At 39.6% G+C, this 17,862-nt stretch overlaps 1 protein-coding gene across 6 annotated transcripts in view; it reads right to left on the reverse strand.

The window, feature by feature from the left end:
• Positions 1-17,862, reverse strand: part of LOC132815809 (rho GTPase-activating protein 12-like) — a 213,517-nt gene that overhangs the window by 27,018 nt on the left and 168,637 nt on the right. For all 6 annotated transcript variants that reach the window (XM_060825069.1, XM_060825067.1, XM_060825068.1 and 3 more), the window contains one exon: positions 6,349-6,453. In XM_060825069.1, the coding sequence (XP_060681052.1) occupies positions 6,349-6,453 (105 nt within the window). The remainder of the gene's footprint in view (positions 1-6,348; positions 6,454-17,862) is intronic.

Genomic DNA, 17,862 nt, shown 5'->3' on the forward strand with positions numbered 1-17,862 from the left:
ATGGAACCTCATTATTTTAGTATAAATGTCCAACAATCTGTTAATCCTGAGAAAATTCAATCATGTCATTGTCACTGCTACCTAGGTGCACCTTCAATGTGAGATAATTGACAAATCCTACCATACAATACCAGGTTTGGAAAGCCTGCTCTCTGGTCAGCTCTAGAATGTGCTATTCCGACAAATATCCCAAAACAACTTCATGAACTATCTAGATTATTTTTGCCCAGCTACTTTTCCACTGTCTACACAGATTAAAATCCCCTCTGATTATTCCTATAGCTTTTTGACAAGATCCCATTATGTTCTCATTCCAGCTGTGTCTGTTATCTCTTGATTGGCTTTCTTCAAGAGTAGGAACCTTTAAATAAACTTTGATTAACTTTATCTTATATTTACTTGTGACTTATGATTTACCACAACTTCTATCATTAATAATAGGTGCATGGTAGGGTGACTGAGAACACTTTTGATTGTATTTTTCTTGTAAAAATACATGAGACAATAAATTCTAATATTAAGGGACTGCATACCAATCCCACAGTTGACTTTGGGCCTTTATCATTTTTCATTTCTACTCAAACGTTTTGTACAACCTGCTTTCCTGGTCTTAAGTCTCTCCTTTATTGTGAAAACCATGATTAATTAACAGGGTCACCCCTCGTTTTCCTTACTTCCTGTTCTTCCCAAATGTCCTGTACACTCAATATTCAGGTTTTAATTTATGTCATCTTGCAGCCATATCTGTAATTGATATTAAATCGTACCTATTCAGTTCTATTTGCACTATCAGTGCATCTGTTTTGTATCTGTTTTACATACATTTACAGAGCTTTTTGCTTTGTCCTTTTACATGTTTGTATCCTCTAGCCTTATATGTTGATTTACATTTAGATTTGTACTTTTCTTGTCAAGATGTTTATTTCCCCAAATACCTTTTTATCCAACAATGTCTATATGCTTTGCTTTACCATTTCTTTCCAAGTTTGAGACAAATCCTTGCTCTTAATTTTTAGTTAAAAACCACTGCATCCTTAGTTATGCAGCCACAACATGGTTCAAGTGTAGGGCATCACAACTGAATGCATCACATTTTCCCCCGTACTGGTGCCACTGCCCCACAGACTGAACCCACTTTTACCACACCAGTCCTTGAGACACGGGTTTTCAATTCTATTGTTTAACTTGCACTACACCAATTTGCTTGTGGCTCAGGTAACAACACACACAGATTATTATCTTGAGGTTCTGCTTTTTAATTTGATTCCTAGCGTCTCACTCGTCCATGCAAAACCTCTTTCCTCGTCCAGCTTATGCCATTGGCACCTAAATGGACTATAATGACTGGACCTTCACTTCTCAACTCTTCTCCAGTTCAAAATAGATGTCCAACACCCTTGCATTGGGCAAAAGACACTGCCTTCATGAGTGTTGCTCTTTGCTGCAGATAATAGGGTCATAATCTCTGACTATACTGGTCCCTGGAGGAGTACAGAGGAAATTCGGTGAGGTGCCGGAAGACTGGAGGTTGGCTAACATGGTGCCACTGTTTAAGAAGGGTGGTAAGGACAAGCCGGGGAACTATAGACCAGTGAACCTGACATCGGTAGTGGGCAAGTTGTTGAAGAAAATCGTGAGGGACAGGATGTATATGTATTTGGAAAAGCAAAGACTGATTAAGGATAGTCAACATGGTTTTGTGCGTGGGAAATCATGTCTCACAAACTTGACTGAGTTTTTTTGAGGAAGTAACAAAGAGGATTGATGAGGGCAGAGCAGTAAATGTGATCTATATGGACTTCAGTAAGGCATTCGACAAAGTTCCCCATGTGAGACTGATTAGCAAGGTTAGATCTCATGGAATACAGGGCGAACTAGCCATTTGGATACAGAACTGGCTCAAAGGTAGAAGACAGAGGGTGATGGTGGAGGGTTGTTTTTCAGACTGGAGGCCTGTGACCAGTGGAGTGCCACAAGGATCGGTGCTTGGTCCTCTACTTTTTGTCATTTACATAAAAGATTTGGATGCGAGCATAAGAGGTACAGTTAGTAAGTTGCAGATGATACCAAAATTGGAGGTGTAGTGGATAGTGAAGAGGGTTACCTCAGATTACAACAGGATCTTGACCAGATAAGCCAATGGGCTGAGAAGTAGCAGATGGAGTTTAATTCGGATAAATGTGAAGTGCTGCATTTTGGGAAAGCAAATCTTAGCAAGTCCTAGGGAGTGTTGCTGAACAAAGAGACCTTGGTGCGCAGGTTCATAATCCTTGAAAGTGGAGTTGCAGGTAGATAGGATAGTGAAGAAGGCGTTTGGTATGCTTTCCTTTATTGGTCAGAGTATTGAGTACTGGAGTTGGGAGGTCATGTTGTGACTGTGCAGGACATTGGTTAGACCACTGTTGGAATATTGCGTGCAATTCTGGTCTCCTTCCTATCAGAAAGGAATTGTGAAACTTGAAATGGTTCAGAAAAGATTTAGAAGGCTGTTGCCAGGGTTGGAGGATTTGAGCTAAAGGGAGACACTGAACAGGCTGGGGCTGTTTTCCGTGGAGTGTTGGAGGCTGAGGGGTGACCTTATAGAGGTTTACAAAATTATGAAGGGCATGGATAGGGTAAATAGGCAAAGTCTTTTCCCTGAGGTCGGGGAGTCCAGAACTAGAGTGCATAGGTTTAGGATGAGAGGGGAAAGACATAAGAGAGGTCTAAGGGGCAACTTTTTCACACAAAGGGCGGTACTTGTATGGAATGAGCTGCCAGAGGAAGTGGTGGAGGCTGGTACAATTGCAACATTTAAAAGGCATTTGGATGGATATATGAATAGGAAGTGTTTGGAGGGATATGGGCTGGGTGCTGGCAGGTGGGACTAGATTGGGTTGGGATAGCTGGTCGGCATGGACGGTTTGGACCGAAGGGTCTGTTTCCATGCTGTACATTTCTATGACTCTATGTTGCATGGGATGGAACATTTTAGTTATGAAGAGAAGCTGGCTAACTTGGGTGTTTTCTTTTGAGCAGAAAAAGCTGAGAGATTAGGGTATGATTGAGGTGTATAAGATTATGAGGGACAGGGTTAGAAAGCAGCTGTACCCATCAGTTGAAGGCTCAATAATGAAGGGCATAACTCTAAGGTGAAGGGCAGGAGATTTAGAGGATATTTGAGGAAAACATTCTTCACTTAGAGGGTGGTGGAATCCAGAATGCACTGACTGGGAAGGTAATAGAGGGAGGAACCATCACAACTTTCAAAGAGCACATGGATGAGCATTTAAAATGTCATAACTTTCAAAGCTATGAGCCAAGTGCTGGAAAGTGAGGTTCGTATAGATGGATCGATGCAGGCTTCATGAACCTCTTATGTGCTGTATGACCATAATTACATTCCTTGATGCAATCTAGTTCAGAACTTAACTGTGTCTTATGTAGCCTTTATAGTAGGGAATAATCAACGCAACGTGAATCCCTGATGAAGGGCTTATGCCTGAAATGACAATTTTCCTGCTCCTTAGATGCTACCTGACCTGCTGTGCTTTTCCAGTGCTATGCTTTTTGACAACTTGAATACAATAAAGATGGCAGAGCAGGTGATCTGTTGAGACTGCAGGATGAGAGCGCTCCTGGAATCTAGATTAGATTACTTACAGTGTGGAAACAAGCCCTTCGGCCCAACAGGTCCACACCGACCCTCTGAAGAGCTACCCACCCAGACCCATTCCCCTACAATTACCCCATCACCGTAAATGTACCACCGTGCCTTGAGCAGTGAGCTCATTCACCATGCAGCCTTCGTTCTCAACTAAACATCCTGGATTCCTTTAGCTATGTTACCGCCTTACATTTTCTCAGCCCTGATCAAAGACCAAATCAGAAGAATCTATACCAAGGAATATCCCGGAATAAAGTATCCATACCTCTTTTCCCTTCTCTGATGCATTGCAGTATCTGCAACCCCACCCTCCACCTCAAAATCTGAGGCTAGGTTCCTTGAGCTACAAATACTATAGATATGTTTGCCCTAGATCAAACTAGATGGGCGGCACGGTGGGACAGTGGTTAGCATTGCTGCCTCAGGCAACTGTCTGTGTGGAGTTTGCACATTCTTCCTGTGCCTGTGTGGGCTTCCTCCGGGTACTCCGGTTTCCTCCCCCGGTCCAAAAATATGCAGGTTAGGTGAAGGGGTAGGTTAAGGGGTAAATGTAGGGGAATGGGTCTGGGTGGGTTGCTCTTCATAGGGTTGGTGTGGACTTGTTGGGCCGAAGAGCTTCTTTCCACACTGTAAGTAATCTAATCTAGATTCCAGGAGCTCTCACGTCCTGCAGTCACAACAGATCAGTTGCTCTGCCATCTTTACTGTATTCAAGTTGTCAAAAAGCATGGCATTGGAAAAGCACAGCAGGTCAGGCAGCATCTTAGGAGCAAGAAAATTGTCGTTTCAGGCATAAGCCCTTCATCAGGGATTCATGTTGCGTTGAATGTTCCCTACCGTAAACATACTCCAACTGTAAAGACTATATAAGACGCAGTTAAGTTCTGAACTAGATTGCATCAAGCTCTAACTTAAAAACAACACTATGGGGAAAAAAAAACTTTTATTAAACCTTCGTCTCTTTTTACTAAAGAGCGACATAATCCAAATGTCTTGCAGAACTAAAGAACAAGTTAATCTCATGTTGTCCCTTTGGCAAATTTCACAATTCAGATTTCAATCATCTGGCCACTTTCCTGTCCATGATAACCAGGGTTTCAAATTCTCCTTTTATGTAAGCAAAACAAAATAATACATATCACAATGTTTCAAATTAAAGGGAAAATTTGAATCTTGTGCCATTGCCAGGAAAAATTGATCAGAGAAAACAATTAGTTAATTCAATTTATAATGAAACAAAATGTTGTTAACTCTGCAGAATGGAGTACTCAATCATGCTTCTCTTAACCAGCCAATTTGCCTTAATGTTTCTACTTTTATGAAGGCAAATTCTCATAGCCCTTTCTGTGTTAAATGGATTTGAGTCAATACCACTACTTGATTTGGAAAACAAATGATGCTGCCTCCCAAGATATTTCTGAAAACTACCAACTCATATTTACTAGCATTTTGAATTTTACTGGGAAATATGCTTCAACTGACAAATTTGAATGGTGACCAGAAATGCAATTAGAATTTAGAACAGTACAACGTAAGAACATATTTTTCAGCCCATTCTGAACTGATCCCATCTGTCTGTATGCAGTCTGTAACACTCTTTCCTGCTTGTTCAGGTGTCTTGTCTAAATGCCTCTTAAATATTGCTTTGGTATCTGCATCTAATACCTCTCCTGGCAACAAGTTCCAGGTAATTACCAGCCTCTTTCACACACCTTTAAACTTACTCCCTTCACTTTAAACCTATGCCTCCTTCTATTTGAGATTTTCAATCTGAGAAAAAGACTCCAATGATCCACCTTACCCATGCTCTCATAAGTTTATATATTTCACCCCTCAGCCTCCAACATTCTAGTGAAAATACATGTGTCCAATCTCTCCCTATATACAACACACTGCAATCCAGGTAACAGCTTGGTAAACATCCCTTGCACCCTTCCAAAGCCCTACACCCTTCTTACACTGGTGTCCTTGTCAACGTTTATATTCAATGCCCTGACCAATGAAGGCAAGCACACTATACACCTTCTTTACCACCTTATCCCTCTTGTGTTGTCACTTTCAGGGATCTAAAATTTGTAGTATCAATTAGTAAGCTACATTTACTCAACTCTATTCATTCTGAAATGAGCATCCTATTTTGCACTAGTGTGTAACATCTTAATTGATCTTAAGTCATCAGTTTCTCCGAATGAGACTGCCACTTTTTAGTCAAGGTTCCAAATCCACTGGGAACAGACACTGACACTGCTCAGTCATTTCACTGAAGACTATACAACATTGAAAGGATACACTAAATCCAGGACAAATTGCTGACTAAATGTCAAAACCCTACAGAGAGCTAGATTACAGTCATACTGGACTTGAAAAGGTAATTCTCTGCCCCTCTCTCTCTCCCTCTCCACAGATGCTGTCAGACATGCTAAATTCCTCCAGGACTTTCTGTTTGCCATTCTAATTTCCACCATTCACAGTTTTTTTTCTTTTATACAGCTGCATAATTATTTGTTAAGTATCAGAAACTTAAACTGATTACTGAGGTGAATGATCAGGGTAATATCCTTGATTGTTATCATAACCAGGAGCTATTGATTTAAAGGACTAGTGAGTAACAATGATTAACGCAATAATGTGGTGACCAATAGGTGACTACATGCTTAGAACATAGAATATAGAAAATTGTGGTTATAAATTAAAATATTTACCTCAATTACATTTTTCTTGCTGGATTTGTCTTTTGAAGCCCATTCTATTGTAGCTCCCTTTAGATCCACAGTGAACTCTGGTTTGGATTGGTTGCCACCAAATTTCTAAAATTTCAAAAACTGAAATTGTTAACATTCACTTGGATTATAAAAGACCAAAACATGTATCCATTTCTGTTTTCATCAATCTGGTCCCCTCCCTTTCGGAAGTCACTGACCTCTTAATAAGGCAGCATTTTCTGGGTGCTGGTCATTCTTAAGTATTTTCTCAAGGTTTAGCCCTTATAATCTAACATCTGCGTGGCATTAGCATGCAAACTTCAAGCATTCATTTCTAGATATTATCTCTAGTCAAAACGGCATAACTAGGGGCATGGAATTGTGCAAGGACGATAAAATAATGGTAATTAATGTGAGAAAATGGTCTTTACATTGAGCATATTCCACCTGTTTCCCAGGTTCCACCAATGTACACGGAAACAATATTTGTGATAGTTATTATAATAAGAATTTAATGGAATTCTAATGGCATAATTTACACCCATAGTCTCTCTCAGTTTTATTCTGCCCTAGTAAAAACAAAATTTCTTAAAATCACTAATTACCTGTATCTAACTTTTAATTGCATTAAAACGTAATTTTCATTGGGTACTTCAAAATGCAAAGAGACCTATGGATGTAAACTCTCTCAAATATGTGCCCTTAACTATAAATCACAAATGACTGTTCAATTACATATTGCTATATTATACTTTTCAAAATAATTTCAACCTCCACATATAATAGGGACTGTTTTCGTCTCAAGGGAGTCACCAGAGTCACTGTGAGGGAGGTGACATTGGTGAATGTGAATGGTAGGATTGATTCTAGTTTTTGAAACAAAATAGTAGACTAAAATCCCCTTGACATAGGTTTACATCTTGTGTTGCTGATAAGTCCAGCAATTATTACCCATCCCTAACTGCCCTCAAGGTGGTGCTGTTGAGCTTTCTTCTTCAGCCATTATAGCCCACCTGTTGACTCTTCAGCGACTTTTCTTTAGCAGTTTATTTGGCAGTAAGTGGACACTACGCTATTTCGGAGGGGAATTTTGCTGTGGATATGGAGTCACGTGTAGACAAGCAAGGACTGCAGCTTTCTTTCCCCAAGGGTAATATAGAACTAGAGTATTATAAACAATAGATGATTATTGCATGGTCATTTTCCAGGAAATCTCCCAGGAAGGACAGAAGGTAAATTATGGAAGGGAAGATTTATTTATTAACATAATTTATGAATTATTTTAATAACCCAGAGACTGTTCAAAGTTCACTCTAACTTCACCTTCACCAATTTAACTTTTGCAAGTTAATCTGGGCTTGACAGCATTGGTTAGAGTGACTATTGGATTGTCTTTGTAGAATCAAAGACCCACTTCACACTGAGAACATATTTTACTATGTTTTGTAGCATTGCCACTACACTATAGATTAGTAGTGCATTTTATAGCCCAAAGTTGGGACATCCATCAAACTATCAGCAGCAACAAAATTATACACTACCATGCTGCATATTGCATATTCCAGCATCACCTAGTCCTTTTCACTTTTACCATTTAGGAAGTGGGCAACAAATGCATTGAAACACCATCATCTCCAAGCCACACACTATCATGACTTGGAATTACAATGATATTGCTCACTGTTATTGCTCAAAATCCTAAAACCCCCTTCCTAACAACACTATGGGTATACTTCCATTACATGGACGGCAGCAGTTCAAGGAGAAGGCTCACCACTGCTCTCGTATGGGCAATTAGCAACAAGCAATGAATGCTGGTCCAACCTGTAATGGCCACATTTGTGAACGAATAAATATTTGAGAAGTTTACTTTCTCTTCACCACCAAGCCAAATGTAGTACCCTCACTCAAAGAGGAGTGCTAAATGAAAGCAGCACCAAATTTAGCTGAAAGTGAGGTGCCACTGTGATGAAATTACCACAGAAGAAATGCGCTAAATTGTGAAAGCAATATGCCATGGACAGAATTAAGGTGATTTCACAACTAAAAGCTTGCAAACATTACCACATCCAGTTATGGTGGTGCTGGACAATTAAGCAACTAATGAAAAGAGATGACTAAAATGAATATTCCCATCCTCAATGACTCAATGAATCTGAGTCCAAAAAACAAGCTTGATATGTATGCAACCGTCTTCAGCCAGGAATGCTGAATTCAAGATCTTTTTCAACTTCCTCCTGACGAACTCACTATTCAGCCAATTTGTTTAATTCTATGTGACAACAAGAAACAGTCAATAACACCGAATACAGTATAGTGTACACCCTTCAACAACTTCCAGGCTACAGTGCTGTAGTTGTGCGCTCCTCAATTGGCTAAATGTTTCAGTACAGGTAAACCCTGGCATCCACTCAACAATATAGGAAACTATGTAATTATATTCTATCCACAAAATGGAAGACAAATCTAATTGCCATCTTATTAGTCTGCTTAATCACCAGCAGACTGATGCAAGTAATAGCCACACCATCTGCACTTAATCACCAATAATCTGCGCAGCAAATCTCATTTTAGAATCCATCAAGACCATTCAGTTTACAATTTCATTATAGCCTTGGTTCAACCATGCAAATTCTATGTTCCTGAGGTGAGGCAAAATCGACTGTCCAAGAACACTTAACAGTATGTCCCAAAACCCACAACCTATGCCAGGTAGAAGGACATCATCATCAAGTTCTCCTCTAAGTGTCCTCCAAATCAGACAAGGACATAAACCAAAACAGCAAAAAATGGTAAGGATTTGGTGATACTTTTATCCTTTCAATGACAATTGTTAAGCTGAATAAAGAAAGAACAATTACCTTCTATATTTCTACAATGTTGTTCTCAGCATGTTCTAATGATACTGTGTAAAGCATCAATTCATTTCCTTATTTTGTTACAAGTTTTACTAGGTCATACATAGTTTTAAACTGATTATTAGAATAAGTATAGTGGGACAGTATGACAATTCCAGAAATGGAAACCAAACTACCATGGCAAAGACGAGGTAGAAATTTCATGGTTGAATACCATAATTGAATAACTTCAGCTTGATCTTGATGAGAACTCCAAGTTCTACGGTGGTGAAGGGTGCATTATCAACAGAATTAACACTAATCTATCTTTACAAGACTATATCCTAATACAGTAATACAGAACAGGACTACTGGCAGCCACATGCATTCCTGTAAAAAAAGAGTAATATGGCCATTTGCTTATTTAGTGTGTAAAAAGACAACAAATAAATTTCATCACAGCACAATGAAATAGTTATTTGTAGTAAGCTCTAAATGATGTTAAAAGGTCTAATAATTTAATGCATTTTTTAAAAATTGCAAAATTGAAAAGTGCAGCAAAGATATCCACAAACCGCTTAAACTTACCAGAAACATGCAAGAAGCAAACGAAGCAGACATGAAATTTTCTAGTGAAGCACACCCAAAATTACTGTAGACCATGAAATGCTGATGAAATGTGATTATACGTTTTAACTATGTCAAGGTGCATGCAGAAAAAACATACAGTGGCAGTTGGACAGTTTACATAGGTGACTGCAGGTCGACACTTGACAGCACTTTTCCACTTGGCAAGAAGAGAAAGCAAGAGCTCTGGAACTGAGCTCCAATGGTAGAATGACTTGGTGGAAAGAGGGAAGAAAAGTGAAGTCACAAATGGAAGTCATAAATGAAATGCACAATAAATACAGTAGCAATATTTTCTGTAGCTTTACAACTAAAATCTCCACAAATAATCTTTCGGAATATATTGTAAAATATTAAGTGATAAAACTAAGACTTTTCACACATTAGTGATATTAGATATCCTGCATTAATACAATGCTTCATCTTTAAATTATGCAGTCTGTCAGCTACATGTGTATACGGATCTTCGTTGGTAGCTTCAATACAACTTTGGCAAAACAATTTTAAGAAGAAAGTGAACTGGCTTAACCTTATAAGGGGAAATGATAACCAACATCAGTCCAATGCATTAAAGAAAGAAGTGAATGAATGATTTTGATGAATGAATGATTTTATTGTCATGTGTATTTTAGTGAAAAATACAATAAAATACAGTGGAAAGCTTTCATTTGTTGCCACAATACAGCGCCATTTTGATAGTTTAAGAAAAAAAGAAAAATGAAGAGATATAGCTTAAACAGAAGTCCATCAACATTGGAGTTCTGAGTCACTCAGAACTACACTGCATCACTATCATCTATGCCAGACCCAACTAATGTCGAAGTTGCCAATCCTCATGTGTCATCTTTTGCTGCTGGGCTGATTCACCTCCATCACGACCTGCAGGGGACTGCTAACGGAGTCTCTCACTGCCACCCACCTCGTCAATGATACCATCGTCCCCTTGCGCCGCTAGTGTCAGACCCAACCAATGACAAAGTTGCCGATCCTCCAGTCCAATCTTTTGCCTCAGGGCTCGCTCTGCCATGAGTCTGTAATGGATTAACTCACCACTGTCAATGCCATTCAAACTCTTCACAGTAAGTAAATAAAGTAAGTAAAAGAGAAAAAAGAAAGGTGAAACAGAAAAAAGAAAAGCAGACGGAGCAGTGAGCCCTGAGCCCAGGAGTCCCAATGTCCATTAGGAAAATAAATAGTTTTTTCTCCATGTGAGCAGTCTTTTGCCATACTGACAGAATGACAAAAGGTACATGAGGGAACTCTTCATCCACTGAACATATTGGTACTAATTACACACCAATGGACCTGAATTGTTGAAATGACTGTCTCTTGTAAAAAAAATTGCATCTTTTGTATGTAATCTAAAAATTCTCTTCAAAATAATGCTGCATGACTGCTTATTTGCCATGCTTCCAAAAAGAAAATTACAGCTGAATTCTGCATTGCTTGGAGTGAAATTTGGCATAACTGGAAAGAAATGAGCTGTAGAGGTATCTACTTAGACAGCACATTTATGAATTGATTAACCCAATCCTCTTACTAACAACTTTCATTTATATGATGCCTTTAGCAGAGAAAAAACATCAAGGAATTAAGGTGACTGAGGAAAAGTCTGATCAAAGTAGTATGATTTAAGGAGTGTCATAAAGAAGGACAGAGAGCTAGATAGTGCAAGATGTTCAGGAATGCAATTAGAAAGTTTTGAGCAAGTGGCTAAAAGAATAAACAAAAACATAAATTTCTGGAAAAGCTCATCATCTGTGGAGAAAAATCTTAGTTAAAATTTTGGGTCGAGTGATCCTTTCTGGGAATGGTTAACTTTGATTTTTCTTCATTGATGCTGCCAGACCTGCTGAGCTTTTCCAGAAATTTCTGTTTTTGTTCCTGATTTACAGAATCTGCACTTATTTTAGCTAAAAGAACTGTCCAATGATGTGCAAGTAGTCATCAGATCAGCAAGGATGTGGATTGGGCTGGAGTTTCAGGAATGGAGATTAGATGAGAAGTTAAAATATGTTGCAAGGTCATTAACAGATTTAAACAACAGCTACATGCATCAGGAACATTCTCTGTGAATGCAGAGAGCCCTAAAATAAGTACTGGGAGATAGCCAATTTGTTTGTTCCAAAATCGCTTGAAGTTAGAGTACCAAATTTTTGAGATTTGCATTTTGATGGCAGAAAATTTATTTCACTTTTCCAATCTGAAAATGACACATCCATCTCCAACTGTTTGTTTCCTGTTAGTTATCTAATATATACTTGTGTTAATACCCAAGGTCAGATCCTGCAGCTGGAGTGAACTTAGAAACAATTGGGGGAGCACTGTGGAGAGGATAAATTGAGGCCGAAGTTCAGGGTTTATCACACACCTGACAGAATGGTGATTTTTGAGTCGGATTTAGGACACTTGCACTACCTAACTGCTCCTCTTGCACTTATTGACAGATGCTGTTTTTGATTTCTTATGTTTGTATGTTCTATTCCTCTTGTCTGCATTTAGTTATCATTATTGTATTACGTCCCTACATTATTGTTATAAAACTTCTTTTATACTATCTAAATCTTGCCTAACATGAACCCTCCAAAAGGAGATTGTGGTCAATCCGGACATAGGAGATCTTTGTTTTTACTGCAATAAAGCCTGTTATATGGGCTTTTCCTCCTTCATTCTTCTCTACTTCCTCTTATGTCCAATGTGGCATTTTTCAGAAAGTAGTGGCTGGGTCCTCACATTTAGGAAGGTTCTGGCAGAGATAAGATATGATTACAAACATTGAGACCTTTTTTAGCGTGCTATACAGAGACCACTTGACTGATCCAGGCAGCAAAGTGTTTTCTTCAGTAGACTTATGGCTCCATTACTCTTGTTGAAGGCCCTCTGACCTGTGATGATGGAAGAGGGTTAGAGCCATATATGGAAGGAATATTTCCATGCCTCCAAGTAACCACCTCTTATTTGTCTTGCAAGCCTAAATTTAATCAATAGTGCAGACTGCTGAAGGATGAAAGCAACACTGGTGCTTACAGGATAGTGGTTACTCACAAATGAGAATGACAACCATGAGGGTGTGATTAACGGGACCCTCAGGAAGTCCATTATCAAAGTGAATTTACATGCTCTTTCATTCTGGTCTTCTTTCTTCTGGGAAATAAAACAAGACAAAATAATCTTTTCTCCTGCAGGTTGCCTCTGTCATCTTCTGCACAGTTCAATGGAAGCTAACCTGACAGATGTTACTGATCCAGTACTGAATTAGTTGTGCAAAAGGAAACAGCAACAGTAATTTTCACTGGTACTAAAAGGTTCATCCTCACCCTAGTCTAGGGTTCCATATTTTTGTAAAGGCAATGATGCTTTGTTACCACCTTCTTTGTAAAGCCTATTTACACACTTCTCCTTGCTCATTCCAATGTAGACACATAGAAACACAGAAAATAGGAGGAGGAGTAGGCCATTTGGCCCTTCAAGCTAACTCTGCCATTCAATATGATCATCCAATTCAGTACGCTGTTCCCACTTTCTTCCCATACATTTGATCCCTTTAGCTCCAAGAAATATATCTAACTCATTCTTGAAAACATATAATGTTTTGTCCTCAACTGCTGTCAGTGACAGGGAATTCCACAGGTTCGCCACTTTATGGGTGAAGACATTTCTTGTCATCTCGGTCTTATATGGCTTACCTCATAAACAAAGAACAGTACACGACAGGAAAAGGTCTTTTGACCCACCAAGACTGTGCCCAATATATGATGCCTTTCTAAACTAAAATCTTTTGCATATATGCGGTCCATATTCCTCATTCCCTGACTATTCATATACCTATCAAGATGACTCCTAAACATTGTTATTGTATCTGCCTCCACCAACACCTCTGACAGTGCAATCCAGGCACTTACCACCTGGTGTAAAAAAACTTGCTTCTCACATCTCCTTTAAACTTACCCCCCTTTTTACCTTAAACCGATGTCCCTTATATTTGACATTTTGATCTTGGGAAAAAGATTCCAACTATCCATTCTATCTATGCTTCTCAATTTGTTAACTTCAATCAGATCTCTCCTCATCTTCAACATTCAAGTGAAAACAAATCAATTTTGTCTGATCTCTCCTCACAGCTAATATCTTCCAAGCCAGGCTACATAGTCTGGCCGTGTGGTGACCAGGACTGTACACAATATTCCAAATGTGGCCCAACTAAAGTTCTATAAAGCTGCAATATCCCAGGCTGTGGCCACTGGTCTAGGCTCCCCCAGTCATTGGATCATGCATGTGCTCTATTGAGCCCTGTTTGAATCGTTAGGCCTCTAGGAGATCTACCCCCATTCTTGTAAACTCCAATGAAAATTGTCCTATTCAATCCAATCTCTCTTCACACATCAGTCCTGCAATCCCAGGAATCAGATAGGTAAACCTTATTTGAATGCTCTCCAAAGCAAGAACATCCTTCCTTAGAGAAGGAGACCTAAGCTGCATACAAAATTCCAGGTGTGATCATACCAAGTTCCGATACAATTGCATCAAGAAGGGCGACATATCATTTGCCTTCTTCACTGCCTGCTGCACCTGCATGTTTACTTTCAGCAACTGGTGTACAAAGTCACCATGGTCACATTGCATCTCCCTCTTTCTCAATCTATTGCCATTCAATACAATACCACCTAAGAATCATCCTCTTTCCTTTCCTGGTCTTCTCCTCAATGATATTTCAACTGTAGTGTAATTAGCCCTGCATTACTGGTCTCATACATACTAAAGACTACAATACTCTCACTGCAGCAATTGATCTTTGTAATTCTCCTCAACCTGGTCAGAATACTAGCAAGTCAAAAATACCTTATCATCATGGGCATGGATGAGGTGAATACCCAAGGTCTTTTCCCAAGGGTGGGGGAGTCCAGACTTGGTTGGCATAGGTTTGGGGTGAGAAGGGAAACACTGGAGGGGCAACCGGGGAGCAACGTTTTCATGCAGAAGGTGGTGTATGCATGGAATGAGTTTCCAGAGGAGGTGATGGTGATTGGTATAACTAAAACATTTAAAAGGCATATGGATGGGTATATGAATAGGAAGGGTTTAGAGGGATATGGGCCAACTGTTGGCAAATGGAACTAGATTAATTTAGGATATTGGTTATCATGGCAAGTTGGACCAAAGGGTCTGTTTCCGTGCTGTGCAGCTCTATGACTATGACCTAAGCTGAAAATGTTTGGGTGATATTTTATATAGTCCCAGAACACGGTCAACTGTTCTTGTTCACATTAATGAAAAGTTTAGTTTATACTCATAGGCCAAAGCTTGTATGTGTGTGTTTTATTAGTCTGTTGATAACTGTGACATCATGGTCTCACACCATCATATTGTTGTCATTTGATGCTGTGTAGAGCTCCTGTACATAAATATTTTTATGTACAACTGATACTATTAGAGATATTGGAATTTCAATTCCAAACTTTTCAATAATACTTTAGTAGCAGTCCCTTCTTGTATGGGATACAAATCCTAGGCAAAAGGCCACATTGTGGCTATAATTGAAGTAAAAAAATTATTCAATTATCTTCTGAAATGCTAAATGTAATACTGGGAACAAGGACTTGCAAAGTACTGATAAATTACAAGCATATGTTTATACAGTTCCTCAGTGGAATCCTGGATGCTATTCAGTTTCTCACAGCAACAAAAAGATACAGAATAATGGTGCTATACACTCAGTGACTCCTTCTCACACAAGAGCTTACGACTTCATAGAATTCCTAGTGTGGAAGCAAGCCATTCAGCCAATTGAGTCCACACCAACCCTCCAAACAGTATCCCACCCAGACCGTGTGTATCCTTGCATTTATACCATGGCTAACCCATCTAACCTGCACATCTCTGGACACAAGGGGCAATTTACGCTGGATGAAATTTACACCTCCACAAACGCTCTGGAGATGAAATTCACCAAGGTCTTATTCATCATGGCTGGTGTCCTCAACCTGGCCAACTTCAAGAGGGTGCTGCCAAAATAGCATCAACACATCTCCTTCCTCACTAGAGGACCAAACATCCTGGACTGATGTCACATAACTATTAAAGACACCTACTGCTCCATCCCTCATCCACACTTCAGAAAATCAGATCACAATTCTGAGTTCCTCCTCCCAGCTTACAAGCTGGAGCTGAAACAGGAGGACCATTCACAGAAAATAGTATGGTCTGAGGCAGGGGAAGAGTTTCTTCAGGACTGTTTGGAATTGGTCGACTGGACCATTTTGAAGAACTCAGCGAGAAACTTAGACAAGTACGCCACCAACGTCTCAGACTTCATTAGTAAGTGCATGGAGCGTTGTGAGTCAAAGAAGTCAATCCAGGTGTTCCCCAACCAGAAATCTTGGATAATCTGGGAAATCCACTGCCTATTGCAGATCACGTGTGCAGGATTGGACAACTCAGATCCATATAGAAAATCCAGAAATAACCTCCGCAAAGCCATTAGAGATGGCAAGAGATAGCACTGAACCAAATTAGTGGCCCAAAACCAAAATAAGCACATGCGCTGCCTGTGGCAAGACATACACAACGTAACAGGATACAGAATGAAGCAGAGCAAGATAATGGACAAATACATATCTGTCTCTAATGCACTGAATGCTTTTTATGCCCATTTCGAGTAGAATGCCAAAGTTATGGTGTCACTTACCCCAACAGCCCTGGATATAGCTGTTCCCTCCGTCACCATTGTAGATGTCAGGTTAGTCTTCCTGAGAGTCAATATAAGGAAGCAACAGGTTCAGACAGAGTCCCCTGCTGTGCACTTAGACTCTGTGTGGACCGGCTGGCAGACGTATTCAGTGACGCCTTTAATCTTTCCCTCCTACAAGCCGAAGTCCCCAACTGCTGCAAGACCACCATCAGCCCAGTATTCAAGAAAGCACATGCAACGTGCCTTAATGACTACTGCCCAGTGGCTCTAATCTCCATAATCATGAAGTGCTTTGAGAGGTTGGCAAAAGTGAGGACTGCAGATGCTGGAAATCAGAGTCTAGATTAGAGTGGAGCTGGAAAAGCACAGCAAATCAAGCAGCATTCGAGGAGCAGGAAAATCAATGTTTTGGGCAAAACTTCCTGATGAAGGGCTTTTGCCTGAAACATCGATTTTCCTGCTCCTTACGCCAGCAACCTCTCTTTGCTGGCGTAACAAAAGAAGTGATTGTTGATTTCAGAAAGAGGGGAGGAGTTCACTCCATATCCCTATCTACATCAATGGAGCAGAGATTGAGAAGGTTGACAGCGGCAAGTTTGTTGCTATGATCTACCTGTACTGATCGCAAAACAATATTTATTCATTTTAATTTACAATAAATATCATTCGATTATTACAGCACTGAGCCCATTGTGTCTGCACTGACTCACTGAATGAGCATTTCACTTTAAATCTTTATCCACCCATATCCCCATAACCGTGCACATATTCCTATCAAAAACAGTCTAACTCCTTTTTGAATGGACTCACAAACTCTAAGCATTCACCTTTACCGGTGTTTTTTGTCTTTGCCACTATTTACTTATCTATGCTATTAAACTATATGAACTGCCTGTATTGCTTGCAAGACACAACGTTTCACTGTGCCTTGGCACACGTGACAATAAATTCAATTAATTTCAATTCAAGGTACTTAGGCACACGTAATTACAATTAATCAAATCGAATTTAGCCAATCTACCTAACCTGCACACCTTTGGACTGTGGGGGAAACCAGAGCACCTAGATGAAACCCATGCAGTCACAGGGAAAATGTGCAAACTCCATGCAGTCAATTGCCTGAGGGTAGAATTAAACCCGGGTTCTTGGTGCTGTGAAGCAGCAGTGCTAACCACTAAGCGACCGTGCTGCTCCATAGACTGATCAGGAGTGATTGTAAAAGGGAAAGAATTGCAAAATAGAAAGGGGAGAAAATAATTGTGACCACTTCAACAGAAATACCTTCATATTTATTCATATTAATTGACAACAAATATCTTTAACATCATTCAATTATTACAGCACTGAGCCCATTGTGTCTGC

This window comes from Hemiscyllium ocellatum, chromosome 5 (assembly GCF_020745735.1).
Source record: "Hemiscyllium ocellatum isolate sHemOce1 chromosome 5, sHemOce1.pat.X.cur, whole genome shotgun sequence".
In the NCBI taxonomy this organism is placed as follows: domain Eukaryota; kingdom Metazoa; phylum Chordata; class Chondrichthyes; order Orectolobiformes; family Hemiscylliidae; genus Hemiscyllium; species Hemiscyllium ocellatum.